A 27,428-nucleotide genomic window follows, 5' to 3' on the forward strand; every position below is an offset into this window, starting at 1 on the left:
TTTGGAGAGTTGTTCAGATTTGCTGTGATGTTAAAGTAAAATACTTCTAACTGCTTTCCCTACTCTTCAAAGTCCCTTTTCTTCCTTTCTTCCCTCTTTCCTTCCCTGGTTTCCCCAACCTCATGAAAAAAGTTGTAGTTTCTTCTGCAGAAGAGTCTTCATGTGAAGACTTGTATTCTGGTGGATGTTGGAGTTGGGAGAAATGTTTAGGCTCGTTTGTCACCTCAGTGTAATTACTTTGATATCCTTAAAGGAAAAAGAATTTTAGGCTGTCAGCAGTTAGTAAGTACCTGGCGTAGGGAAGTTTTACACAGAAACAATGATGCTTTTGCCTTCTGGAGTTACTCTGTCGGTGTGCTGCTTTACTGGGAGCAGAAGGTGGTGGGAACATGGGGACACTGGGTACACCGACCATGTGTAGGGCTGGCTGACCTCCAGGCGCTTTGGTATAATGGTTTAACCACTTGAACCGTACTTAAAGTATTCTGTGGCACTTTTTGTTCTCTCCTGTTTTAGAAACCCCAGCTCTTGATGTCGAGAACCTCAAGCTCTCAGCTAAGCAGGGTTATAAGGGCCGATTGAGGCAGTGTCTGAAGCTGGTTACAAGAACTCTTTCTTTGCTGAACCAGTGCTGTGGTGTGATGAATGAGTTGCCCTGTAATTTTCATGTTTCTTTTACCAGGCTACATTTTAGCTAAAAATGGAAGCTTGTGGCAAGGCAGATCTTTTTTTCTTAAGTAGCTTGTCTGCTTTTGTTCTTAAATGAGCTCCATTTTTAATGTAGACTTGAAAATATCTCAGTTGCTAGGATTGCATTTTGCAGGCATCACAGGATGCTTTCAGCATACCTAACTGAAAACTTAACCTGGTTTGAAAAATATACTAAACTTTGTGGAAAAGTTTGCTGTTATGCTTCCTTACTCTTCTTGCAGGCTGGTTAAAGTAGCTTTTTTGTTTTGTTTTTGTTTTTCTTTTTTGCAGAAGGCATATGAAATCTGCAACACCTCTCCTGCATTAATGAGGGTGCAGCACAGGACAATAATGGTGTGTGTTTTGGCCTTTGCTATTGTGTATTCTGTGTGCTGTTAGTGTTCCGGCTTAATTTTACTTGTTTACATTTCAGGTAATTCTTTCAGAATTTCATTAGATTTCATTATCTCTGCAGTGGGGGCAAATTTTTCTGTCAAGACTTCTGAGAGTTGAATATAGTTGATCTTTTTCCAGAACTTAAAATGGTCATGTCATGTGTTTGTGTCTTGGGGGGGATGGAGTTTGGCCTTTAAGTGTGAGTTACTGTTTTATGTCTAAAAGTGTGTTGTTCTGGCAGTAACAAACAAAACTGCTTACACTGTGATGGTTTCATAATCACAGTATTAAACTGTTCATCTATAAATGAGCTTGGATGAGGATGACCCATATCCTAAGTAGCTTAACCTCCATACGAGACACTGAAGGGGTTTGTAAATTTTCCGGCTAATAGTGACCTGTAAAATCAGAAAGACGCATTACATGGAAGCATTTCAGTTTAAAGCATATGAAGTTGTGGACTGGCTTTCTGATTTAAGATTATTTTGCTTCAGTACATTCTTGCTTTGCGCTTAGAGTAATCTTCCACTGTCCTGATGCAGCGGCTCTGAAGATGCGCACTCAGGTCTCCAGTGACATCCCCTGTAGCCCTTGTCTTGCTGTGGGGGGGAGACAGATCGCAGGTGTTTTCAACGCATAAGCGGTTGTCAATGTTTCAGATCTTGGGGTGACCTATAATTATTACTTTGTGCTGCCAGAGGAAAAGAATTGTTCTGAAATTTCTCGCAAGAAACTTTTTCCACCTTGCTACAAAGTCAGTTTGTATCTTAAATCATTTTGGTCTTCCAGGCTGCAAGTGTGCGAGTTACTTAATGTGTCAATTTTTACTTTTTAATATCTTTAGTCATTAGAAGTCATAACTTTTCTAGAAAAGAGTGTTGTGCTCTCGCTTGAGCTCACTAGTAGGAGGTTTATGTAACTTCTTTTAGTCAAGTAGCTATCTTGATATTTAGCTGTGCTTAGAAAGCAAGCACACCTCAGGAAGAGTATTGAGCAGAAATGATTTCAATGCTTTGAAAGTGCAGATTTGGGGGGGGGGCACTTTGTAGTACAGTGAAAATTAGTCTTGTATGAGTGAGACGATGTTTTGTTACAATCCTGAACTCTTTAATAGTATGGACTTCTGTATCACTAGGGGAGGAGAATTAATGATCTGAGGATTGCAAGAGTATTTTTGGAAAAAGAATGTTAAAAGCTTCTCGATATGAGCGAGTCTTTTGGTTATGTTAGTGTTAATAAAGCAATGCCCATTTCCTTCATGAGGACAAGCCTTCTGTTTAAGTTAGCTAACAAAGAATAGTCTGTGCTTTGATAGTGTCTTGATTTCTGCTAGATTTGTTAAGAAATTGGTGTTATTTCTTGATAATTGTACTAATTCTGTTTTGTTTTTTTTTTCTTCCAGAATTTACATGTTTGACAGCAGAAGTTGGCTTTCTACTGCAGTGAGAGAAAATGTAAGTAGAGAAATAAGGTCATTTCTTTTTTCTAGTGCTTGAGAAACTCATAGTATTTTTTAAAAGTGGCTAACTTCAGGTTTTTAGGTGTTAATCTGTCCAGGCCTAAAGTACCTGTTTTCTACTTTAGCATGTGTGTTCTTATGTCAACAGGAAGGATTTTAAAATGGCCAGGAAACCTGCTAAATAATAGATGTTAGTGCCTGCCTTCTTTCAGAAATAGAACTGGCAAAGCAGAGGGAGACCGTAGATGAAACTGTTTCATCTCAGTGGGGCAGGGAACTGTAATAAATAAAATGATGAGAATAGTTATTCTCTCATGAATGAAAAATTACTTATCCGCCATGTTTGACAAAAGAAGGCCAAATTTCTTTTGAGCAAAGTGGCTCTTGTCAGAATGTTCCTTTCAATGTGTCAGTATTATTTAAACAGAACCTAAAAGTTTCAGAGTTTGTATTCTGTGTAATCTTAATTATTACTAATATTCTTGGAACAGTGAAGCCTCCCTTACATCCCAGACTAAACTTTAAATGTTTCTGCCTCTTGTGAAGCCCCTTAGGCTGTGAGGAACATACTAATTATCTGTGTGTTTTGTAGAAATTATTTGCTCAGTTAAATTTGTTACTTTCAATTACTAGATATTGACCTGTTTTTCCAAAAGCAAGCAGCGAGCTATCTTCCATCTTTTTCTCTAAACCTGTCTGCTGAGGTGCTCTCTAATGAGTTGCCTTGGTCAACCCCAGTAGACACCTCCAGTGTTCTTTTTTGAAGGAGCAGAAACTGAAACTTAACAGTGTTCCCAGTTTAGATAAGCCATTGCTTTTACTCAGTGGCATGATATTTTCAGTATTTTCTGTCCTATTTTCTATATAACTTTTTGTTTTAACTGGGGCTGGATATTAAGCCAATGTCTTTGAGCTACTCAGTGAGTGTTCTACAGGGTGGTTTGGTTTTTTCCCTGCAAATAAAGTTTGTATCACAGAAGCTTGTGTGATTCTGTACATTTCTTGTGTTGTGTTCCTGTATACCTTTTATATGATTTCTAACTTCTAAAATTATCTATACTTTTTTTTTTTGGTGACCACTGTACCTGGAGATGTGTGTACTTTCAGGATCAGGAGGCACCCCTGAATTTTTTTATCTTCTATTTTGGATCATGTAAATGGGAGAGAGAACATCTCAAACTTGTTCCACAAGCAATTCTAATCTATCTTACCGTGTTTTCTATTGAATAAAAGTCAAATAGAAATCAATATATACTTCCGATTAAATACCAAAAAACCCCTCAGCTTTTCAAAGGCAATATGATGTCAAAACATTGGAACTAACAGTGGATTGTGTATAATTCCTTTGTCATTGTGAAAATGTACAAGCTGCTGTGCATGTTGCTAATAGGATTTATGGTATCTAATAGATGAGCACAGCTTCATTTAATCAGATGACCTGCTATGAGACTGTCTGGTAGGCGTAACATGAACTCATTATTAAGGCTGTAAAGTTCTGGCTCTGTTTTTGCAAATGATGTGTTTTACTTTTCTTCTGGCTGTTTCGTACATATTGGAGTGATGCTTGTTAGCAGGAAAGATGTTGAGGGAACAAATTTCAGACAGCCTATTAATTCGGGAGAAAGGTGATTTGGCTAACCTTCTTAGGAAATTACTGTACTTGGGTAATACTCTAACAATATAACTTTAAACCCTCTGTGTTTCCAAATTTTATATCAACAGTGGTTTGGTGGGATTACTTTACTTTTTGGTAGTAGTGATGTGTTGTAAAAATACCTTGTAGCAAACAAAGTTTGGCCATCAAGGGATAGAAGTTCTAAATATTTGACTTAATGATAGCTGTGATTTCAAATCTGTCTTCTCTTAATCTGTAAAGATTAACTCACAGGGCAGGCTATTTAGGAGAGGATGGAAGACTCCATCCTTTTTTATCCTACTTTTTTTATAGGAATCGTGTGAGAAAACGAAATAATGAAGTGTTTAGTAAGCATTGCCTCATTGCTCTTGCCAGGTAGTTTTAGAGAGGAATCATATTTAATCCAAGAATATGTGTTTGGGTGAGTTCTATTCAACTGTTCTCATTTCTCTTATAATGTAGGCAAGCATCAGTCTGCGCATAAATGTGATGGCATTAATGATACGTTGGTTTCAGTAACTGGACTTAATTGGATAAACAGCTTGAGCTCTGGAAAGGACATTAAAGTTGTACCAATGAAACGAGTGAATTTGAGTTCTTCCTTAGCCTTCAAATTGTCCTGTCACTGTGTTCTGAGTGGTGAGCTTTACCTTTAAGTTAGAATTATTATGCTGGGATCCGAAGAATATCTCAATTTGCAGGAAGTATGTGGAAGTTTTGTAGATTTCATAACACTTTCTACTCAGTTCAAAGAATCTGTGCAGTTGTTCAATGTGTAACTGACTGCCTGGACATATATAACTTACAGCTCATGTAGTTTAGACAAAAACAAGCCCAGAAGTTGCTCTTTGAGATGAATGACACGATAAATCCTTTTGACATAGTTGAATTGTGAAGTTTTATTGTATATGGAAAGTAACAAATAAGGTGAAAATCAACAAATTGATTTTCCTATGTGGGAAGCAGAGGAACAAAGTGACTTTTCTGTGGGTAACTTGTAAGAAGAGATTAGATGCTCGGGTCATTTGGAGTAGTGAAGAATAGCAAACTACCTTGCAAGTACACATATTGTTGTCCCTAGCAAGAAGAGAATTATCTGCAAGGTATACTTGTCAACAAGATTAGGGGGAATTAGGCTTAAAGCAGAGACACTTAAGCACTTCAGCCTCTGGAAAGGTCTTGAGTGAGTTCAGCAAAGTGAATGTGTTATTCTTGAGAAGCCTGCCTTCAAGAACACAGTAACATATTCAAAAGAAAGTGAGGTAAGCATGAGTTTGGCTGCTACCTATTTCTTCACAGCTATGATAGTAATTTGGGAAAAAAGAGTGTGTAAGTTGAGTATTGACTTTTTGCGTGGGTTTGCTTGATTTAGAAATTTAGTAACTTCTTTCAAAACCCCAGAAATAGAAGCATTGTCCATATCAAGCTTACAGTTTCTCCTAGAAACCTTCTTTTAAAATGGGGTTAAATGCCTTTAGGACATGCCAAGAAACAAAAATATATTTTGTGATATTCGGTTGTGCTAGTTTACAATGAGCATAGATCATATATTGAATACTCCCTGCTTGTTACTTCTGTGTCTATAATACAAATAAATCTGTATAAAAATTTCCCATGTATCGAGTGAGAATAGATAAAAATATTTGTTTTCCCATACATTTTCCTGATCTTACCTGTTGTTCTTTCTGTTCTAAAGATTTATTATTTTTTTTTAAATGTTAGGCACTAGTATGCTGTGCTGATTTACAGTATAGCTGAAAAGTACACAAGAGGATGGAACCCTTCTCCCCCGCCCCCCCCCCCCGGATCTCATATTTCTGCCATAAATCTAATTGCCTAAGACTTAGTGTAAAAGAAATAGAGGAATAGCCAAGTTGGTTGGCTGGTTGTCCCATAAATTTCACAGTCTGCTTCAGACAACTCCCATATTTTGATGCCTTTGGCTTCATTAGGATTTTCTTTTCCTGAGTGCTAGTGAGTTCAGCCATGTTGGCAGGAATTAGAACTTCCTGTTGATGTTGAAACAACAAAGACTACAAAGGGAATGTGGAAATCGGGTTTAAACAATTCCTGTGGATGCTGTCAGAAATGCAGTTTGGAGTTTGGAGTTGCTTGGAATGCATAACTTGTAACTCTAAAAGTGTATCTAACTTATTATATGGATATATGAGGTTACAGATGGAAAAGACATCAAGGGTTGTATGCATTCAGCTACTAATTGTCATGCAGTAAATATTTAAATGAGTCCTACCTAGCAAGGGACTGAAGGTTCAGATCCATAAAAGCTGCTGGAGCAATAGTAGCTGTTAGGTTCCTTGAACCCCTTGCTGCCTGGCATAATGGAGAACAGTGCCTTGCATGTGGGTGTAAAGGTTTCTGTAGTGTTGGTAAACCATTTTGAAGTTGTTCATTAAAAGGAAGTTTTCTTTAAAACATTAGTGAGTGGCTGTCTTGATGTGGAGTTCAAAAAAAAAAAAAGCGTTTGAGGAGCTTGGCTGCACAGTAGGTAGGGCAGGTTATGTACACGCATGTCTGACTACCTGTATGATAAATTGCATTTAGGAAATGATTCCGAAGGTTGCGTTCCATTAGTGCATTTAGTTAATTCTTACAGATTGTGAAGGAGTTTGAAGGAGTTCTGCCCCTGTGTAAAGTGGGGCTTGGAAGAGAATGGAGGCAAAGTGCTGAGGCAGAGCACTGTCTTGAATGTGATGCGAGAGTTTCTTCTGTTAACTAAAGTATACATATAGTTACTGTGCTAGGCCTTTAAAAGCGTACTGAAGGTTTTATTTTGTACGAAGACAGGCACGTACGTGCTAGTTAAGCTATGATATCCCATCAACTGGAGACTTATGTCCTTTCAGCTTCTTCTATAGCTGTATCAAAGTTACTGCTTCTGTGTTACTGCAGATGGTGCTCAACGTTATTGAGCTGCTTCACCTGCCTTTGCCATCATTGCAGTCGTACCCTCCAGCACACGCTATATTAAGCAGTAAGGCACAAGCATGAAATAAGCTTGTATGATTTGTTTTAAACTCAGTAAATGCAAATAATCCAGGGTGAAACTACAGGGTTCGGTTTCTGTGAACATTCTCGGTGTGACTTTTTTCCTAGGATTAGCGTTCATCTCCTTAGACCTCTTCCTGTTCCATACAAAGAAGTTTTGTTTCATTTAAATGTGAGAGAATTCTATTGCATAGTGTGCAGATTCTGGCAGAAATAAATTGGCACTATTCTAAACTGTATGTTACAGGAGAATGTATCTGCTTTGACTGACGTTAGATTATTCATCCTATTATATTTTTAAATAAAGCTGCATGTAAATCTTCAATGTAGTTACCTGTAACTCTGCAGCTGGAATTCTGGTGTCCTAAATCTTTATCTTAATCCCATCGTTGAGTTGCTGTGACCTTGAGCAGAACATTTAAGTTTTGGATCGTGACTTCTTTCTCTGAACTAGGAATGATACCATCTCTGAATTCTTTGTACTCTGCTTGGAGAGGTTGATATTTGCTTAGTGGGAAATGGGTTTATATATTAACTTAGAGAATGGCAGAAATAGAACAGGGTATCAAAAAGCTAAAAGATCTGAAAATGTGCAGTTTATTCTTAAGAACAGTCTTTAGAGTTTCTTAATTCCTTCATGACCAGAGTGGTGCACGCTATTTCCCAATGGGCATGAACCACACAGGAGCTGAAGAGAGGGACTGCCTGCTAAAAACTGAGAGACCCAACCCCAGAGTGTTTTGTCTTAAATGTAGAGTGAAGAAAACATCTTGAGAAACAAAAGAGCATTCCAAAGAGAAGAAGGTGGTTGTAGGGTAAGAAAACACTCTTGATGGGTTTTGTCTTAACTGGATTTTGGCCTAAGCTGAACAAGCAATCTTAAAGGGGCTTAAAGGTGACCCTGGAACCAGAAGAGAGAAAGAAGAGCCCTAGTTTCATAATAAAGTGAAAGGGCTTTGAAGGTGTGTGAATGGAGGTTTTGAGACAGAAGCTAGCTAAAATTCCTTTTCTAAAACACTTTGGGTTTCAGAGAAGAGCATAAATTTATAAATGGTGGTGTGACAAGATCTGACATTTGTTCCCTGAGGACATCTGTTTGGAATACTACCTACTATGAGGGGAGCTCCAAGATAAGTCTGGTTACGTGGGATAGCAATATTTAGGGAATGTTAAAGTCTTAATAACTCTTTTGAAACTTCTTTTCTTTGACAGTGATGTTTGCTCTACTGGTTTACTTTGCCTTCACAATATGTTGTCTGTTACTGTGACTGGATAAAAATTTGGAAGTTATCATCATCTTTCTCCTTGGGAAGGGCTTTAGGAAAAAACAAAACCCGCATGCTTGCAAAGATAAATAAGCTGATTAAATCTTAACGGAATAATATGTAAAGCTGCTAGCAAAGCATTTGCTTTATTTAATAGTAGAGGGTCAATTCTGGCTAATAAAATGTTCCAAAAACACACTACCAGTGTTTATTTATAAATTCCAGGTGCTGTATATAGCACTTGAAAATGGAACCAATTATCTTGTTCTACAATAAAAGATAAACTTCATCAGCACGTTTCTTCAGCATCTTATATTGGTATCAAGCTACAGAGATTCTAAAACAAAAAGTTTAAGAACAGCTGAGTTTTAGGTATGGAATGCTAGAGAAAATGCCAAAAATATCTTTCTACAGTGACTTTTAAAGATAAGTTGTATGCTTAATGGAAAATATCTATATGCTTACTAGACTGGAAAACAGTACAATAATTGAGGAATTCTACAGGCAATAGTTGAGGTTGTTTCAGTGATAGTTCTGTTTTGTTGAGCCCCTCTCTTGCTGGCTACAGAGTACAGCAGCCAGAGGGGTGTGTGTTAGTAATTTAGTGCTTATTGATGCTAGGAAAATAGTCTTAGAGGAGGAAAGTGTCTGTTGGCAGTGGTTTCTCAAACTGTTCTCCTCAACCTAACATTCAAAAAATGCTAATATTATTCTGACAACATGTTAATGTTAGAATTCATTCCGGAAATCTCAGGGAAACATTTTAGCAATTAACAAGTAAATATCTGTACAACGTTGGTGAGTGGTCTCCTTTTATCCAGATATCAGAACAACGTTTCTCATAACTGCTGAGTTACAGACAGCGTTCATAGAATCGCCTAGGTTGGAAGGGACCTTTCAGATCATCTAGTCCGACCATCAACCTAACTCTGACAAAAACCATTGCTAAACTATATCTCTAAGCACTATGTCTGCTGTCTGTTTACGAAGTCATATGCTGTCTTTTTACAGCATTTTGCAGGTGTTTGTGTCAGTCTGTAACTATTTAAGGTGTGCATTCTTTGATAGGAGGATTCCTCACTCTATTCTTAAGACCTACAGAGAAGTTCTGACTTTCCTGTCTAACATTAGTGTTATCTGCTAGTTCACTCTTGGGAAATTTGAGTTTATACAAAACTGAATCAGTGTCCTGGCTTCAGCTGGGAAGGAGTTAATTTTCTTTCTAGTAATTGCAGTGAAAGGAATGTCAATAATACCTATTGTTTTTAGTTGTTGCTAAGTGATGTTTACACTATACAAGACATTTTTCAGCTTCCCATAGAAGCATGGGCAGAAGGGCGGGATGGCCAATGAAATATTCCATACCATAGACCTCATGCTCAGTATAGAAATGGGGATTACTTGGGGGCGGGGGGTGGGTGGGGGGTGTCTGTGATCAATCGCTGCTTGAAACGGTGCCAATTCACCAGGTGGTGGGAGTGACCCATGTCATAATTATTGTTATTTTTCCTTTTCTGTTATTGTTTCTATTAAACTGTCTTTATCTCAACCCAGAAGGTGTTGGATTTGGGGTTTTTTTTCTCCCTTTTCCCCTTTTTTTTTTTTCTCCCCATCCTTCTTGGGGTGAGGCAGGGAAGGGGAAGGGGTGAGTGAGCGGCTACGTGGTTCTAGTGGCCAGCTGCGGTTAAACCACGACAGTCAGAAAAACACTAATAAAAAAAAAAATGGAAAAAAGGGGCCTGAAGGAAAGGAGTAAGTCCAAATTATATTTCATTTACTGTGGCTGGAAAAAAACCCAAGCACATCTGTGTGTGATAACACCTTATTCTGAAGAGATTTCAGAAATATTTTCACCTGTATTCCAGTACTTATAACCAATCTGCCCTTTCTCAAGTGCTGTTTGAGATGGTTGAAAGGACTTGTCTAGTAATTTCAAGCTATGAGTTCTACTAATTCTCATTATTATCACCTCTCTTCCAGATTTCTGGTTGTTTCGGAGGTGGCAGTGAAGCACACCTTTAGCACAGGAAAATGAGTGAGCTTGACCAGTTACGCCAGGAGGCTGAGCAACTGAAAAACCAAATCAGAGTACGTATTGTGTCAGTGGGTCTTGAAGCCACGGTACGGATGAATGGTCACTTGTGTGTCTTGAGGAGAACAGAGATGGGCGGAAATGATGCATTAACTTAAATGCTTTCCCGATGTCAAAATTAATGTTGTGGATATTCAGAAAGGGCAAGCACATGTAACTGCTTTAGGGAATTACTGTTTGGTCTTTAATATTGCTTAGAAAACTGTAGTCACAGAAATAATGCGCAAAATGGATTAGATCAAAATGAATGGTTACTGAAGTTTTTCTGAGCCAGGCCATAGCCAATGTTAAGCAACCTCCTGCTTAAAATAAGGTCAGCTATAAGGTTAATCTGGGCTTTGTCCAATTAGGCCTTGAAAACCTCCAAGGATGGGATGGCATGGCCTGTCTGTACAGGCGGTTCCATTGCTTGACTGTCTTCGTGGTGAAAATCACGTTACCTTTCTCTCAAAAGAAGAAAAGAAGAAAAATTTGAAGTTAAATGTTCAATATGCTCAATGTATTTTGACAGCAGACAGCATATTATGGTCATGCTGCAGTTAGGATGGGTCCTCTCTGGATGAGGAGCAGAAATGCTTTCTAAACCTTGTTTTGAGGGTGCTTGATCAGCTTGACAAAACAGAGAACTGAGTATGAAGAAATGTACAGAACTTCTTCCAATTTCTCTTTCTTCTGTTGCAGGATGCTAGGAAAGCATGTGCGGATGCCACCCTGGCTCAAGTAAGCATTTAAGAGTTTAATGTGAATTAAGAAAACTTGTCTCCTTTGCAAAAAGAAAATACGGTATACAAAAAGTGCAAGTGAATCTCTTTTTGCCTCCTTTATCAATTCTTTGATAGGTGGTTTCTTCCAGAAATAAGTACATTGCTTATGTTTGTCCAGTTACTGAGAGCCGTGGCCTTGAGCAGTAGTTTCCTTAAGAAGTGACTCGGGGCACATCCCTACTGCTCAAGGGAAAATAATGCAGGGGAGCCCCATTGTTGTGCTACGGTTATGGTAGTAGTACAGTTGCATTACCGTGATAATCGGAACCCTAAGACCTGCTGAGGTTAACCTGCTTACTAATTTCCACATGATGCTGCACTTCTGTCTGAACTGGCTAATAGCTTTGCATCTTGCTGTACGGTCACATTTTGACCCTATTGGCTTGGCTTCAGTCAACATCCACTTGGGGAAAGGAAAATCTCTACTCCATAGTACACCTTACGGAGATACGGTGGGGTTTTTCCTAGAAATTTGATAGGAATTTCGACTGAAACAAGTTGTTATGGCATTGAAAGAGGTGGTGAGCTTTTGCAGTTTTGTTCATTTTTTTTTTTTTTTTTAATCTGTTTACTTGCCACCTACTTCAGTCCACTTGCTTCAATGGTGACTATTAAATCCTGTGTGTCTGATTTAAGATAATTGGTACATAAGTGATTGATGTCAGTTCATTACTTTAAAAAGTTACTAAAATATTAAGTAAAAAAGGTATACCAATATTTATTTGAGTGTATATATCTTGTGGTCTCATTTTGTATGAGGCGCAATGTTGAGTATTTTCCAGGGTGAAAGTATGGAAAAAGAAAGGAAGAAAAAAAAAAAAAGCCTTCAGTATTAGTTGGTACAAGAGATGTCCCCCATGAAAGGAGTTTTATGTCAGGAAATACTCTTATCTGTTCAACTGAATCCTAAGCTGTGTTGATCGCCTTTCAAAAGAAGCAGAGGTCTTTGCTCAAACGCACTTGCTAAAGAATTTTGTAACACGGAGACATGAGAAATATGCAGACATTATCCATAAAATAAACTTGAAAACTCTTGGACTTGTGATGTGTACTACTTACAGTACTGGAAGTGTGTAGTGCTGCTTTGGTCTTTTTTAAACTGGTACTTCTCTCCAGGCTGGAGGACTTATATACAATTTAACAGTTTAAGGACAGCTAAACTGCTTACTTCCTCACTTTGCTAATCACTTATTCCAGAGACTACTTTTTTCTTCAAGAAGTTAAATAAATCGGGAATACTATGAATTTAATAATCCTATACTTGGAAGGGAAGGCCATTTGGATCTGAGAGTTATTAATTCATCCTTTAAGAGTGGAGATGTTTAAAACCTGCTATACCTCCCCACACCCACCCTTCTGGAAGAAAAAAATTGTTAGACCACCACATTTATCTATACAGCAGTAGAAAACCCAGATCAAAGGTCTGAAATCCTAGAAATCTAAGAAGATATGACCTAAACAGAGTAATTTCTGAGAGTCTTTATAAATGCAGTAGAGAGGCTGCTTTCTTCATTTCGTAAGGATGTAGTACATAAAATGATGTAACTTTTGATTAGGCAATTTTAAAAAACTCATTCAATATTCAAAATGTGGGAATTTGGTCTGCATTGGAATGCTCATTTAAATGTAATTGTGTGTGATGTGTTACTTCTGGAACTATGGAGTGAAAAATGTAATATATGACACCATTCCTTTTTCAGATCACAGCCAATATTGACCCAGTGGGGAGAATTCAAATGCGCACTAGAAGAACACTCCGGGGACACCTGGCTAAAATTTATGCAATGCACTGGGGGACTGATTCCAGGTGGGTGCTAGCGATACAAAATCGGATCACGGGGCTTCACTGTTCTTTGGAAAGTGGAGTGCACAGGACTCTTATTTTTCCTGCTTCTATCACTAGGTACCACTAATTCCAAGAGAACTCAGACAACCAAGAGAATTCACCAACACTTAATGCCACTTTTTTCCTTAAATGTCTGTGTTTTTGTCATCCACATCTAAATTTGGTGCCAAAATACCAGCGTTCATCTACTTGCCTGAAAAATACAGTTGTGGTACCACATGAATTCTGAGGAACTGTGGAGGCTGAGTAGATTTCATTATCAGTTGTCTTTTTTCCTTAAATGCTCCCTGTTAGCTACTGATGTTCAGTTAGGGAGAAACTAAATGATGCTGGTATCAGCTACTTTCATTCTCTTTTCTTTCCAGGAATTTTAAGGCACACTAATGACAGCAAATTTTCAAACTTCAGTTAAAAGAATACGTTGTTGCTTCCTTGCAGGAACAGATTAAAAAAAAATTCCCCTTAGGAATTTTTAAGTTACAACTAAGGAGTTTGTAAGTTAGAGATAGCCTCTTTCTGCTCAGGAGAGATTTTCAAAGGAAGCTTGATGTCGTTAAAATTACCTTCTTCCCGGATTTGTGTAAACAAGCTGTGCCTTGTGAAAGAACTGCCTGAACTCTTGTGTGTACGCATACGGTAAATACACTAAAGCAAAATAGCCAAGTGCTTAACAAAGCAGATGGTGTGCATCACGAAGGTGTGTTTATACTTTTAATTTCTCAATTGCTTAGTACTTAAAAATCAGAACGAACACAATTGTTACTTTGAGTTAAACTTTAGTGTTTTGCGCCTATGCCTGTGGAAGAAGCTAATTCCTCGCAGATATGTAGAATTCATTGCTTCAGGCATCTCTTTGGCATATAGCTTATTTAAAAGATGGGGATTCAATTTCTTGTTTGGCAGAAGTGTTTCCAGACAACTCTAAAATATAACCTAGAGCAAAAAAAAAAATAATGCAAAGAGACTGGAGTACTTTGATGATTGCACTGTATTGTTCAGCTCGGAAATGGTCAGGAGATGATGCACAGAACAGATTTGAATACCATATTGAAGTATTTTATCCAAAATGCCTTAAAAAACGTGGAGACTATACAGGCTTTTCACATCAGTATACCTGATCTAGCTTTAAACACATTAAAAGCAGATTAAGAGAGCTTTGACCAATGGATTAGGTGCATCATGTTTCAATCCTGGTCGCGGGGCCGGGGCTTGAGCTGGTGTTGATTTAGAGTAAAAATCTTCCTAACGCTTCCCCTTCCATTAGGGATATCTTTGCTAGGTTTCATTTTAATTTCCATTGTGTTTCAGTGCCAGACGTTCATTCAGAGTTTTTGGACATCTTAGAATTTAAATTCCTGTTTTTAAAAATAGGAAAAAGGAAAACATCTGAAGCCTGTGTGTAGAACACAGAAGCACTGATTCCATGCAAGTTTTCTCCCTCGGTTTTCAAGATTGAGATGTTAGTTACATGGCTACAGCTTTTTTTGAAGTCAGAATGTGTTAACATATAGGTGTTCCATCACACGTTCCCATAATATTTAGCATGGAAATTGAGTACTTGCAAAATTATTTTTATAGTGCTAATAACTGAATTGGGTAATGCCGCACTGTACTTAAATGGTTTCAAGTACTTTGCCCTTGCTAATGGAGACAAATGCCATCACAAAGATGTTCATCACAAAGATGTTCCTTCTTGACTTCCTGCAATGATTGTGGTGACCTCCTGTTTCCTCTCCAGGCTTCTAGTTAGTGCCTCCCAGGATGGCAAACTTATCATTTGGGACAGCTATACTACAAACAAGGTAAGACTAACTGGGATGTTGCTATGTAGTTCAATTGTAAATACAAAGGAAGGAAGCGTTACCCGTCATGATTTTGGTTGCGTTACTTTCATAGTCCTAAGACTAAATTTTGAATCCTCCAAAACAATAAAGTTTGCACTTAAAAAATATAGTGGTGTCTGAAGTGCACCCTGTATGTGCACCACGAGTGGAAAACAATGAAACACTTAATTTTAGAGAATGTTTTGATTTGTTTTGATATAGCAGAGAAATTGATCAATAGAGAGCAAGAAGTAATTGGTGTGTTGCACCAGAAGGTCAGAGATTTAAGCATAGCCATAGTAATTTATTGGCTGCAGTTTATTGAAAGACCCGACATATGTTACTGTAGCAGCAGAGGAACAGACAGTAATCTGTACTGTTTACTTAAGAATGCAGGAAGATTTTTAATATTGCATGAAATCTCACAATATGTTAAATGATGTGATCCCTTTCTTAAAGATGTTATGAACGGATTTGGAGGATGAAAGCAATGAGTTAACACGACAGAACGGGTTTATCTTCAATAACTTTTAAAATGAAGTTCTGAGCACAGAATGACAAGGGAACATGGGGTAGTTGTTCAAATACGAAGCTTGATTGCTTGCCATGGGTTTCCAAAGAAGGATTTAAATGGCAGTGAAAGTAGTGATTCCCTTACTTTTTCATTCATAGCATAACATCTAAGCCTGGAATTGGCAGTTTTGCTGACTGTACTTCGAAGTCAATATTTTCCTGCCCAATAATAAACCAATAGTAATCAGAGCACTGAAATGAAACAACTTAGTTTTTACCAAAATTGCTGATTAAACTGGATTCAGAAAAGGCAAATCTGAGGTTTTAATTACATCATTACTTAGTCTGATGAGCTGTATGTGCAAGTTACGCTCAAAATAATTTGATACTTAAGCAGCCAAAAAATTAAATTTTTTTTTTCCCCCACTGTTTTCGACTTGTCCTTTTGACTAAAAGACGATGGATGGCTCGAGAGACAGGTGAAAAACTTCCTGATGGTAAACTATTGTATCAGTTGTTTTGCAGATGAAATACATTAATGTATTGGTTTCAGGTGCATGCTATTCCCCTGCGTTCATCTTGGGTCATGACTTGTGCATATGCTCCTTCTGGAAATTATGTGGCTTGTGGTGGTCTTGATAACATCTGTTCCATTTATAACTTGAAAACTCGTGAAGGGAATGTACGTGTCAGCCGTGAACTAGCTGGTCACACAGGTGAGTGCCTGTTCAGAATGATCTAAGTTACCTACGCACATGGTGAAGGCTTTGTTGTTTTTTTTTTTTTTTTTAAATATTTTAGATATAATTTGCTACTTAAAAATATATGCTTCATTGTGCACCTCTATTTCTTGGGCGGGACCCTAGCAGCATACTGCCTTTTTTAAATGGCTTTCTCCTTCCTTTTTAAAATCTTCTTTTGTTCAAAGAGTATGATCCTTAAAGAAAAAAAAAGTAATAAGAATGTGCTTTAACTTTTCATAAGCAAGACAGCTGCCTTCTGACGGAGCTATTATTTAGTTGCAGAGGTTTGAGTTCTCATTGCATCCTCTTCTGTTTTTCCTTCTCTTCCTTCTCTCCAAAATACAGTAGCTTAATTCTTGCCTTCAGTTTCTGTTTCTAAGGTGGGCTGTCTTGTGATTGATGAGAAGAGACTGTTTTTTCTTACAAAGCATGATTTATGTAATTGAGAGGAATTATGTACCCTCTGGGTGTAATTAAGGGTGTGAGAATGCAGTGTTGATCTGACCTTCAGATAGTGGTTGTGATATGACCAGTAAGGTGATTCCTAAGAAGGTATTCTCTTCTTCCCCGGCCTCCCTCCTGCCCTTCAGGACCCAGGAATGGGGATGATGTTTGAACACAGGGAGCTTTGGCTTTCAGTTTGTAGCCATGTGGCGTATCAAAATAGTGAAAAATATTTTAGCAATAAAAAGAGCATTACTTCTGTGATAGTCTAGCTGCTTAATGGTCTTTATGGTTATAAACCACGTAGCTGGGGAACCATGGATGTTTACATAACACGAGACGCAGAATTTTGCTGTGATGCAAGGGACATCAGAGGAGCACATCTGAGACCTGAGCGGTTTGTGTGGAATCTTCTCAAAGAAAAGCCGCTCAGTGAAACTGTTCACATTGCGGAATTGAACATAGCCCATAGCTGGAAGCTGTTGTTTACAGGTTTTCAAGTTTTGCTGTGGTTTGGATTTTCAGAAGATGTTTGTGAAATCGAGGTGGCTGGCAGGACAGACTAATTTTGTAATCAGTGCTGTTACATTGATAGTTTGGCATGTGGTACTTCAGTACAAAGACGCTTCAGAGCATTCAGATGAACTTCTTTGACGCCGCTGTTGTGAAACATCCAATGTATATGCTCTGTTCTTTGTACTGACCAAGAATGTAGTTTATTTTTTCTCAGTAGTTGTATGATACAGTTGAGGTCATAAGCATTTGTTGCTCCTGGATGCAGTGACATACAGATCCACTTTCTAAGAAAGGTTAGTGTGCAGAGTGCAAGGTTTCCTTTACTTCTCTCCAGCTTGGCCGGTGGATTCCAGGCTTTTGACTCTCTGCTCCCTCTTTCTTTTCCTCATCCTCTCCTCACTCCCTACCAAAAGCAATATTGGTAAGGTGTTCCCACAACGGTGTCTGCCCTGTTTGGGTAAGCCGCAATACCAGTCTATCACTGTGCTAGTGTAGTGGTTGGATTGGGCATGGTCTGTAAGGAGCCAAAATACATTTTTCTCCAAAACGCTGGAGGTTCCTATATAAAAATTGTCTGAGTTGTATTTTAGGCTTCTATAGTAGTTCTTGCTTCATATTCGGAGAGGAAGAAGCAACATGTAAGCAAGCCAATATGTGATGTGCAGAGTAATCTCTGGTCTTATTCATCAGCTTTTTATTTTGTTTTCAGGATACTTGTCATGCTGTCGTTTCTTGGATGATAATCAAATCGTTACCAGCTCTGGCGACACCACTTGGTAAGCAGTAAAATTTTGACATGGTTGTTAGTAATGACTTTTCACAGCTATATTTTTGAAGGAAACTTTATTCTTCATAAAACTAATAGTTATCCAGAAGACTAAATGTGATTAATTATTGTTCATATGTCATGTTTTTACTAGTAATGGAAAACTTTGTGTCTCAAGTTTGTTAGCTTTGGCTGTTTAGTTATGCCCGTGCTCTGAAGAGCCTGACCTAATTCTGTGTTAAGATGATATGGGAAATTCTTTTACTATAACTATTTGGCTTTCAGAAATAAATGTATTAAACTAATGACTTTTCTCGAAGTTTTTTGGTATGCAGTATTTATTACTTAGTCATGTTTGGATTTTTGTAATGCAGGATTTAGTTTATGTTCCTATTCAGAAGAGCTCCTAAAAAAAATTCTACAGTGACAGCAGATGGGGTTTTTTGAGGAGAATGTAGGTGTGTGTCTTAATAAATACTAGCTTCTGAACAAAAAAAGACCTCAATCTTTTTTCACAGATTTTTCTAATGAAAAATTCATTAGATTTTCCTAATGAAAAATTTCATAAATTTTTCTAACTAGACTTTCTTTTTCTAATTCTCAAAAAGCATTACAGCTCTCCCAAGCAGCAGTTCTGATAGCAAAGGCTGGCTAACAAATACCCTTCCTACTCAGCGTCAGTCTCTTTGAATGCCCCTCTATTGGTCCACTGAATCGGCGTAGCTATTGAATATATACATATTTTTTTATACAAAAATGTTTCTAAATATGTATTTGTTGGTTGTTTGGGATTTTTTGGGGGTTTTTTGGGTTTTTTTTTTTTTTTTTTAGAAAAGACAAACAGGATTTGTTAAAATTATGCTCTTCATAAGAGAATATAGCTGCTTTGGGAGTTATTGTAGTAACTCTATAGTTGTCTGGATGGACAACAGTTTGTCCTTGACATCCCTTCAGTCCAGTCAAGCGTCCAAGTACAGTATCAAAGTACAGTCGTGTCTTATTTGCTTAGTGCAAATCTGCCACTGATGGATATGGTTTACTGAGAAATTACAGAAATTAAAAATCTTTAATCTTTCTTAAATGTTTAAACCTCTTGTTAGGGAGGTGCTAGTGTTCTTTCATGCTTTTATACTCTTTGATCATCACTGTAGTAGTGATTTTGCACTTTGGGAAAGTGGTGCAGCTTTAAGATGAGAGACAATTCACAAAGTTACACATCCTCAGTGAGTTTTTAAAAATGAGAAATGCTGACTCAGCTTTTGCTATAGGCTTACCTGCTTTAAATCAACCTTGTAGTAGTACTGGACAACTGGCACGTCACAAGGCCTTTATGTATAAACAGCCGTGAGTGTTAGTCAATAGGTTTTTTGCACTGTTTTTCAATTTAAACCCCCCAGTATTTTAAAATTGAAACTGGCTTTTAAAATCTTCTCTGCACAATTATCCTGTAGCATAGCCAAAGAGTTCAACAAAGAATGTTTGTTTTTTCTACACTCATCATATTTTTTGTTAATACTTTATGGAGTTTTATTTTTTAGCAGTGATATAAGTGAACAGGTTTAGACAAGAATTGCTGCCTGGACCTTCCAATGGAGCACAAATGTGTTGATTTTTGCCTTTTTAATTATTCTTTCAAGCGCTCTCTGGGACATAGAAACCGGTCAGCAGACAACTACATTTACTGGGCACACTGGAGATGTCATGAGTTTGTCTCTTGCTCCTGATGCCCGGTGTTTTGTTTCTGGTGCCTGTGATGCCTCTGCCAAACTGTGGGATGTTAGAGAAGGAATGTGTCGGCAAACCTTCACTGGCCACGAGTCGGACATCAATGCCATCTGTGTATGTATCAACTTCAACAGGAGACACGGGATTTAAATTTGTATTTTTCTATTTCTCTGGTCTCAGCTTTTAAGCATGTACTGTGTGATGTAGTATTATGGCTTATTTACTTTAATTAATAGTTTTTGTAGCTGGTGAAAGTACCTGAAATTTACACGACTTCAGATCCATTGTGGTAAATGGAAACAGTGGCTGTTGAAACAGTATTTCTTCACATATTCTTAATTATTTCACTGTTTTTGCCATATCCCAGTGGTGGAGAGATGAACGCTCTTCTTTGCTACTCCCTTTTCCCACTTAGTCTATACAAAATGGTATGTTCAATGATTCAAAGGAATCAAGTCTAAAATAATGTGTCTTTTTTCCTTCCCACCTGAAGTTCTTCCCAAATGGCAATGCATTTGCCACAGGCTCGGATGATGCTACGTGCAGGCTTTTTGATCTTCGGGCCGATCAGGAACTTATGGTTTATTCACACGATAACATCATCTGTGGCATCACCTCTGTAGCATTTTCCAAGAGCGGACGTCTCCTCCTAGCTGGTTATGATGACTTCAACTGCAACGTCTGGGACACGCTGAAAGCTGATAGAGCAGGTAAAAGTTTTGGATTTTAAATATTATAAACATAGTGTGACATACGGAATATGTGAGTTGTCATACGCACAGACCCGTTAACATTCCCTGTCTCCACTTTAGAACTGTGATAACCTGTTTTAGGATGACTGATTAAAGTAGCTTAATTATGTTAACAAATAAATTGGAAAACTTCTAAAGGATTGAAGGGAACAACGGATGCTTGAGAACAGGAAGACTGCCATTCAAAACAAGGTCTTGGGGGTGGAGGGCTATTTTTTTTTTTTTGTAAGACTTTATGGCATTGTGTATGTATGAACCGCTCAAAGCAAAGCAACATTAATGTTGCTATTTATATTAAACAATTTCTTTCTGATACTTATAGAAGTAGAGACAACCAGCGAAACAACACACGCTGTGGAGATTATCTTTTGAGGAAATGAATATGAAATTTATGGTCCAAAGATTAAGATAATTTAACCTCAGTTCTTTAAAATGTAAACCTTCATGAGAAAAAAGGGAGAAGAGGTATAAATGAGACCACAAATGTCTGGTTATTCTCATCAGAGCTGGGGATGAGAACAAGGACCTACTCTGTTGCCAAATGAAGTGGTATAGGCTTTTAAAATGATCCTAGGTGGGTTTTAAAAGCAAACAAAAACCACCAGCCAAGCAGAATATGCTTCCAGGTGCAATTTAAAGGATTAGTTGAAGTACATTATTTGGTGCAAATTGACTCATTCTTTGAGGGGAAGATATGCTGCAGGTAGAAAAAAATATGAACAAACATATAATCCTGGACTATACCAAAATAATTTCTATTTGGTTGTCAATTTCTGTCTCTAGCATCTCTGTTTTACCACTCGGATTTTATTCTTTGTTTCTTCCAAAATTCACAATAGTTTTTATCAGTGCTGAGGAGTTGAAACTGTGGGCACTCGGTTCATATGTTGTAAAATAGCATTTGGTTCTATTTGCAAGTTAATGGTGCCAAATACAATTATTTCAGTACTGAAATGCATTTTATGACTCAGCCTTGTCTGAATGTTGATATTTGCAACTCAGGATTCTTGTACTTTGATTATTGAGACCATAAATGTGCCCATAATCCCGTACGGTGAGGAACGGAGGAATTTCTCTTTATTAATATCTAGGTTAGTTTGCAATTGGCTGTGTGTAAGTACTGTTAAAACAATTAATGTGGTTTTCCCTGTATTTTTTTCTAAGACCTTCATTAAGAACAGAAAGAGGCGGTGATCTTGCTTACCTGTAGAAATGAGAAAGGATTCTTTATACTGATCTGGGTTTACAGGCCATGTACTCATGAAGTGTGATTCTTTATCGCCAAGTTTTAGAAGCGATTTAAACAACTACTTTGTCAAGTATTCTGCTTATTAAAATGTCCTGAGGCTTAAGATTGCTGAGCAGACTTGACATGTCTGTCATGCCTGATTCTATACTAACCCCCTCTGTGGTTACGTGTTCACTTCAAACTGTATGAGACGTGTTGGCGCTCTGTTTTACCAGATTGAGCACCTACTGATGGGGACGGTAGGCTGACTTCTGAGATATTAATGCTATTTCCACAGGAAATTCTAGGTAACTCCTAGGTACCTCTGTTAGCTCTGGCACCTGGTTTCTGTAGTACACGGAGTTTCTAAAGATTGTATTGTCCACTTCAATGCTTAGGATTTGGCGTCTCCTGCAGAAGTGCACGATTCCGTGCTGAGACTTAGACGCTTGTATAGGTTTAATAGGATCTGGAGATTAACGGTATTATGCATACAGTGTTATTGCTTTTATAAAGTATGTCAGAAATGTTACTTCTTCAAACATCAAGAATCCTTGTGTATGAAATATTCATTTTTACACTGAATTAAGAGTCAAAAATATTATTTTAAAAACATACTAGTTTGTGTAAGAACTAAAACCGTCTTAATTCATGTTCTGTATTGGAGAATAGTAAATGGAAGGGAAAAGCCCAAAAGATGAATGAGGAGAGTCCTATGAGCAGTGTAATTGATATAAAAAGATTAATTTTGTGTCTATCAAGAATATCTTAGCTCAGTGCTGTGGACTGGAAAGAGCTTGAACATAATTAGGTTTTCTTTTTACCTCCTTGAAACTGTTAAATTAAAGGGGGTAGAGGAAAATGTTGGCTCCCTTAATTTTTCTGTTTAGTGTCTCAATTCTTTTTTTAATGGTACTATAATTGAATTGTAGCAGATCTCCATATTGACAAATAGATTGTATGTAGGAGTTTAAGTCTTGTAAGTGCTTGTAAACATAGTAAGATAAAATTAGATGAAAAATGCTTTAGTGTTCATAACATAAGTCAGCTTAACTTCTGATTTTTATCCATTAAAATTTCTGTAAAATCTGATTTTTCATCTCTACCGAGAGGAACTACTAAGAGCTATGCAATGTATGGTTATACTATATTTACTGCTATGATATTGGCAGCATAATTTTCAGGGCTGTGATTTCACAACTCATAAGAAACCAGTAAAGGTCAATGATGTGGGGAATATACAAGGAAAACTTTGGAGTAATGCATTCACTGAATTACCCCCTTGTGAACCCACCAGTTATATCTAAGCTTGTGCTCAGAAAACCAAAAGCATTTAAAAATTGTAACCATGTTTGTTCAGGATTTTTGAAAGTAGGGGTTGACTAATCCAAATACGTGTGCCTTAGTGTTACTTGAACTGAAATATAAAGTAATCAAAATAACGTCACACGTTTGTTACATGTTCTTATTTGTAGGTGTCCTTGCCGGTCACGATAACCGTGTCAGTTGCTTAGGTGTGACTGATGATGGTATGGCAGTGGCAACAGGATCATGGGACAGCTTCCTCAAGATCTGGAACTGAAGTAGGTAGGTACCCAATTAATTAAGGCTGTCATTGCTTGGTATTCAGAGTGCTTTTCTCCAGGTCCAAGCAGTGCTGTTTTATTGATGCTGCAAGCTTATAGTTCACATTAGGAAAGTCAGAGGGGGAAAATCAGTTTGTTTGTTTTTTTGTTTGTTTTTTTTTTAGAAAGCTATTTGTTTAATGTATGCAATGACTTTTTTGTGATGAACTATTTTGGGCATGTTTTATTTTCCTCGTAGGGGTGACTGTGTGGTCTTTTGAATCTGGGTTGGTAAATAACTGGTGTTTTTGAAAATGGCGAGATAACGGCTGACTGCGTTCAGTGGGTAGCGAGAGCAAAGCTTGAAACTTGATTACAGTTTGTCAAAGTGCACCTCTTAATAAATCTTTCTGTGTGTCAGAAGAGCGGCGGACTCCATGACTGGAAGAAGTTTCCAACGGTTGAAAATTAAAAATGATAGCATATCCAATCCAACCATACTAACTTGGACCCCCATCCTCCCCAACTTCAAAGGGCAAGATCTTTTCCGTCTCCTGTTGCTGAAATGAAGAGCACAATTACCTTTCCAAGAAGAATTTCTGTGTTGTAAGCAAAATGAAATTGTGCATTCCTTTTGGGACCATTTTTTTTTTTTTTGTCTTGAGAATTTAAAAATGAAACACTATCATAAAAGCATGACCAGAAAATAAACTTGAGCATAATTGTGAAACAGTTAGCTTTCACTGTAGTTTCCAAGTTGAAGTTAAGGACTTTATCTCACACACTTGCAAATTTTAAAGTCATGTTTGTAGCAGGATTTTTTTCAAGTTTCCTTTTTAAATACATTTCTTTATGTATTTAATTGAGCAAAACAAGGGAGTCCTAGCCCAGAGCATCTGGGGGTTGTTAACGCTGTAAATTTAGTCCCTAATTTTTTTTATTTTATTTTCTAGTATCACAGATAATTGTTGCACAAAACTTGGCATATATAGGATAATGTTAAGCAGTAAGGTAACCAAGCACATGCTGTAAAAGGTAATGAATGCTTGTTTAAAGAATCCTTTCACCTTTTATGGATAACAAATGCAATCCTTGGTCCCTCCTGCCCCCCCTTTTTCACCACACTGATTTTTTTAATCTGTTTTGGTTTTGTCCACTTGAAAGGGCAGTTTATATATCCTAACACTATCCTATAAGTCTCAACAACCAGGAATCTCTGTTTTCGAAAGAGACCTATCCTACACTTGGGTATTGAGTCAATTCTTTGTGTATGAAATGATGTACAAATCAATGTTTTGAAAATAATGATCTTGAACTTTCTAAGTTAAACAAAAAAAAAACCTTTTTTGATTGTTTGCCATATTGGGTGGGTTTACTCTTAGAATCGCATGCTGTAGAAATGCTAAAAAGTGCATATTGGACTAAGTCCTTAGATGTTTTTTCTTTGAAGAAATAACCTGTTTAAAAACTGTAACCATTGTCGCTGTATTCATTTATTGTTGCTACTCTGTGCATAAATCTATGAAGAACTCAAGTACAAAGCTATGCACGTTTTGGAGTAGCGTGATAAGTCACTTTTTTTTTTTTAAAGAAACAGCCTGTTCAAACAATCGCTGTCAAAGATTCTGGGGTGTGGGAGGAGGGAACCTAGACCATCTTCTTTATAAATCAGTTCCTCACAGCCAGTTCCTCTTGTAGGATGAGTCCTTTGCATCTGATCAGAGTCATTTTTGTAATGAGCAGGTTTTCCTGGCTTTCTTTTCAAATAAAATGTTAAAAGCAGCAGTGTTTGGACAGCAGATTGTTCTGTTAAACTTTCCTATCTTCTCACTGTATCCAGAAATGCTCCTTCCTAGCAGCAGTAGTAGCTTTTCTCCATTTTGTTTTTTCTGCAACATTCTGTACAAAAATGTGCTGTAATTGTGCGTTAGGCCTGGATTTGGCATAAAAGATGAATTCCCTCTTACTCTCTCTCATGAAACTACTCTGTAGAGCTTTCTCCACGCCCTGTATCCCTCTTCACCTTTTGTATTTAATTTTAAAGTCAGTGTACTTCAAGAAAGCTGGATGCAAGATAGATACTATATTAAAATGTAATGTTATTTAAGATGTAATAAAGCAGTTTGACATGAGTTTTGACTGATCTGTTTTGCAGCTTGTTGTTCAACCCACAAAACGGCTTCTGTGGCAGGATTTGAGTTATGAAATAAACATACGAGAGAAGTGTGTGATGCACCCAAACAAATTGTACGGTATTTTAAAATGGCTTGGGTTTTTAGTGGTTAATTGGGCAGAGTATTCGGTGTGTTAGAACGTGTGTGTTCATTGAAGGGATGTGGGTTTTGTTCTAAAGCTAAAAACAGAGTTGCACGGTTAACTGAAACCCTCACGATTTTTGTTATTGGGGAGTGTCGCCAGCGGTATCTGAAAATGTATGTGTAAATGTGCAATATGTGCTAACGCTGAATGGCAAGTATGTGGAGCTTAGTGGCATTTTGCTTCCTCCATTCTCAGCTCTTTAAGATGGACTTTTCTTGGTTTAATTGCTAGAGCTACTCAAGAGCTTAATGAAAAGCTGCTGTCAGCTCTCAGCTCAAACTCCAAATAGAAGTAGCTAGTATGACTCACGTGGTATACATCACAAAAACAATGTGTGGAATATGAGAGTGTAACACCCGAAGTGGGAAATCAGAGCAAAATGTTTAGTAACTTCTTTTAAAACTTTTGTGTCCTTTAATAGGAAAAGAATTCAGTGGAACATCTTGTGTTATTGCCATTTGAGGATCAGTTGTCATTGTTCGCTGTCCTTACTGTAGGTATTGAGAAGGGTAAGTAGTTGTCAGTTTAATGCTCAGTGAGAACAAAGTCTCCCCAAGGCAGAATTATATCTAGATAAAAAATAAATGGGTTTCATACGCACGGAAGCAAATTCCTGAAACAAGAGGTGTTGAAAGGCAATTGGTTTAACAACTTGGTGTTGGTCCACTCGAGGGTTTTGTTTTGTATTTTTAATGGGTAAAGTCTCTTCTCTTGTTTTGACCTGAACAAAAGTGGATTTTCCCTCATTTCACATCAACCAAGAGAAATTCCAGTGCCATGGCTTGGTTTCATACCAAACATGGAAATTTTCAGCCTCAATGGAGAATTTTTTTAAAAGTTGTAAGTATGGAAAATATGATGGTGACATTACTTAACTTGCAGCCGTTAACTGAGCTTTGGGTTTTTGGACCGCGGAATACTGGTAAGTAGCTCATGGCTGGAAATGCTTAAATTTGGGAATTCAAATTTAGTCTTTTTCAATTCTAAATGGTATAGCTGTTTTTTCCACTCACATGGTATATTTTTATTCCAACGGATGTTTCATATGTGACTTTGTCTAGTCTATGGTAAAATCAATGCAGACATGATCTGTCTTACCTTCCTTCATCTCTATCCATATGTTAAATTACTGCTTCCCACTCCTGCTGAGAATGCCTTTGCTGGCAATAAAAGACCTGCCAAGAGAGTAACTTCTTGTGCCAAGAGGCCAATGTGTAGTGTGATTTATTTGAAATGCAAACAGTTGCAGATGCCTCTTATTACAGACAGTGCTTCTGTTAAATATGAAGCTTTAAACTATATTAGTTAAATATCCGTCTGTCTTTGTATGCTTAGTTATTCAGAGAGCTGTAACTGAAGAAAAATGGCTACGCAAAGTGAGAAGCGCTGAACTCTTGCGCCTTTGACTTTGGGCCAAGCCTTTGAGTTTTGAATGCTTTTAATTTTAGGGTGGGCTTGGATCAGTACCCAAATCAAAATGGCTTAAGTAATCTTACTTATAGCAGTCACAGTAATGTAATAGATCCTCCTGTAGGCTTTGCAAAAGTACTGACTTAAAGATAATTCTGGGATGCGGTTGCAAAAGAGCAGCTTCACCTAGCTGCTGGCAAATTACGTAAACTGAGAACACCGATATGTGAGAACGGTTTGTCTCTGCTTGGTCTTGGTGGCAGCGCTGGCAGTTTCTCACTCGTGCAGTAAAGAGGAGGTGTCCCTGCAAAGGAGGATGGAGTAAAACTTTACGTGGTTATGAAGCATGTTAGATGATGAAGGTGGACCAGACCGATGGATCTGAGGTATTTAGACAATGAGTGGGGGTGGAGGTGGGAAAAGGAGTTACAGTTGTCTGGTCCTGGCTTAGAAAGTGTGTCATGGTAATA

At 37.7% G+C, this 27,428-nt stretch overlaps 1 protein-coding gene across 8 annotated transcripts in view; it reads left to right on the plus strand.

The window, feature by feature from the left end:
- The window catches only part of GNB1 (G protein subunit beta 1), a 44,406-nt gene extending 19,045 nt beyond the window's left edge, over positions 1-25,361 (plus strand). For 3 of the 8 annotated variants that reach the window (XM_054222583.1, XM_054222582.1, XM_054222584.1), the window contains 12 exons: positions 982-1,044; positions 2,489-2,540; positions 10,433-10,540; positions 11,226-11,264; positions 13,009-13,115; positions 14,893-14,956; positions 16,044-16,206; positions 17,903-17,969; positions 19,597-19,798; positions 20,178-20,394; positions 23,140-23,251; positions 23,651-25,361. In XM_054222583.1, coding sequence (XP_054078558.1) covers positions 10,484-10,540; positions 11,226-11,264; positions 13,009-13,115; positions 14,893-14,956; positions 16,044-16,206; positions 17,903-17,969; positions 19,597-19,798; positions 20,178-20,394; positions 23,140-23,246 — 1,023 coding nt within the window. In that variant the 5' untranslated portion in view covers positions 982-1,044; positions 2,489-2,540; positions 10,433-10,483 and the 3' untranslated portion in view covers positions 23,247-23,251; positions 23,651-25,361. Of the gene's footprint in view, positions 1-981; positions 1,045-1,103; positions 1,124-2,488; positions 2,541-10,432; positions 10,541-11,225; positions 11,265-13,008; positions 13,116-14,892; positions 14,957-16,043; positions 16,207-17,902; positions 17,970-19,596; positions 19,799-20,177; positions 20,395-23,139; positions 23,252-23,650 lie in introns of those variants that run through there. The other 5 variants (XM_054222585.1, XM_054222581.1, XM_054222587.1 and 2 more) reach the window with 3 other exon arrangements.
- Positions 25,362-27,428: the final 2,067 nt, after the last annotated feature.

The sequence above is a fragment of the Rissa tridactyla genome, chromosome 16 (genome assembly GCF_028500815.1).
Source record: "Rissa tridactyla isolate bRisTri1 chromosome 16, bRisTri1.patW.cur.20221130, whole genome shotgun sequence".
NCBI lineage: Eukaryota > Metazoa > Chordata > Aves > Charadriiformes > Laridae > Rissa > Rissa tridactyla.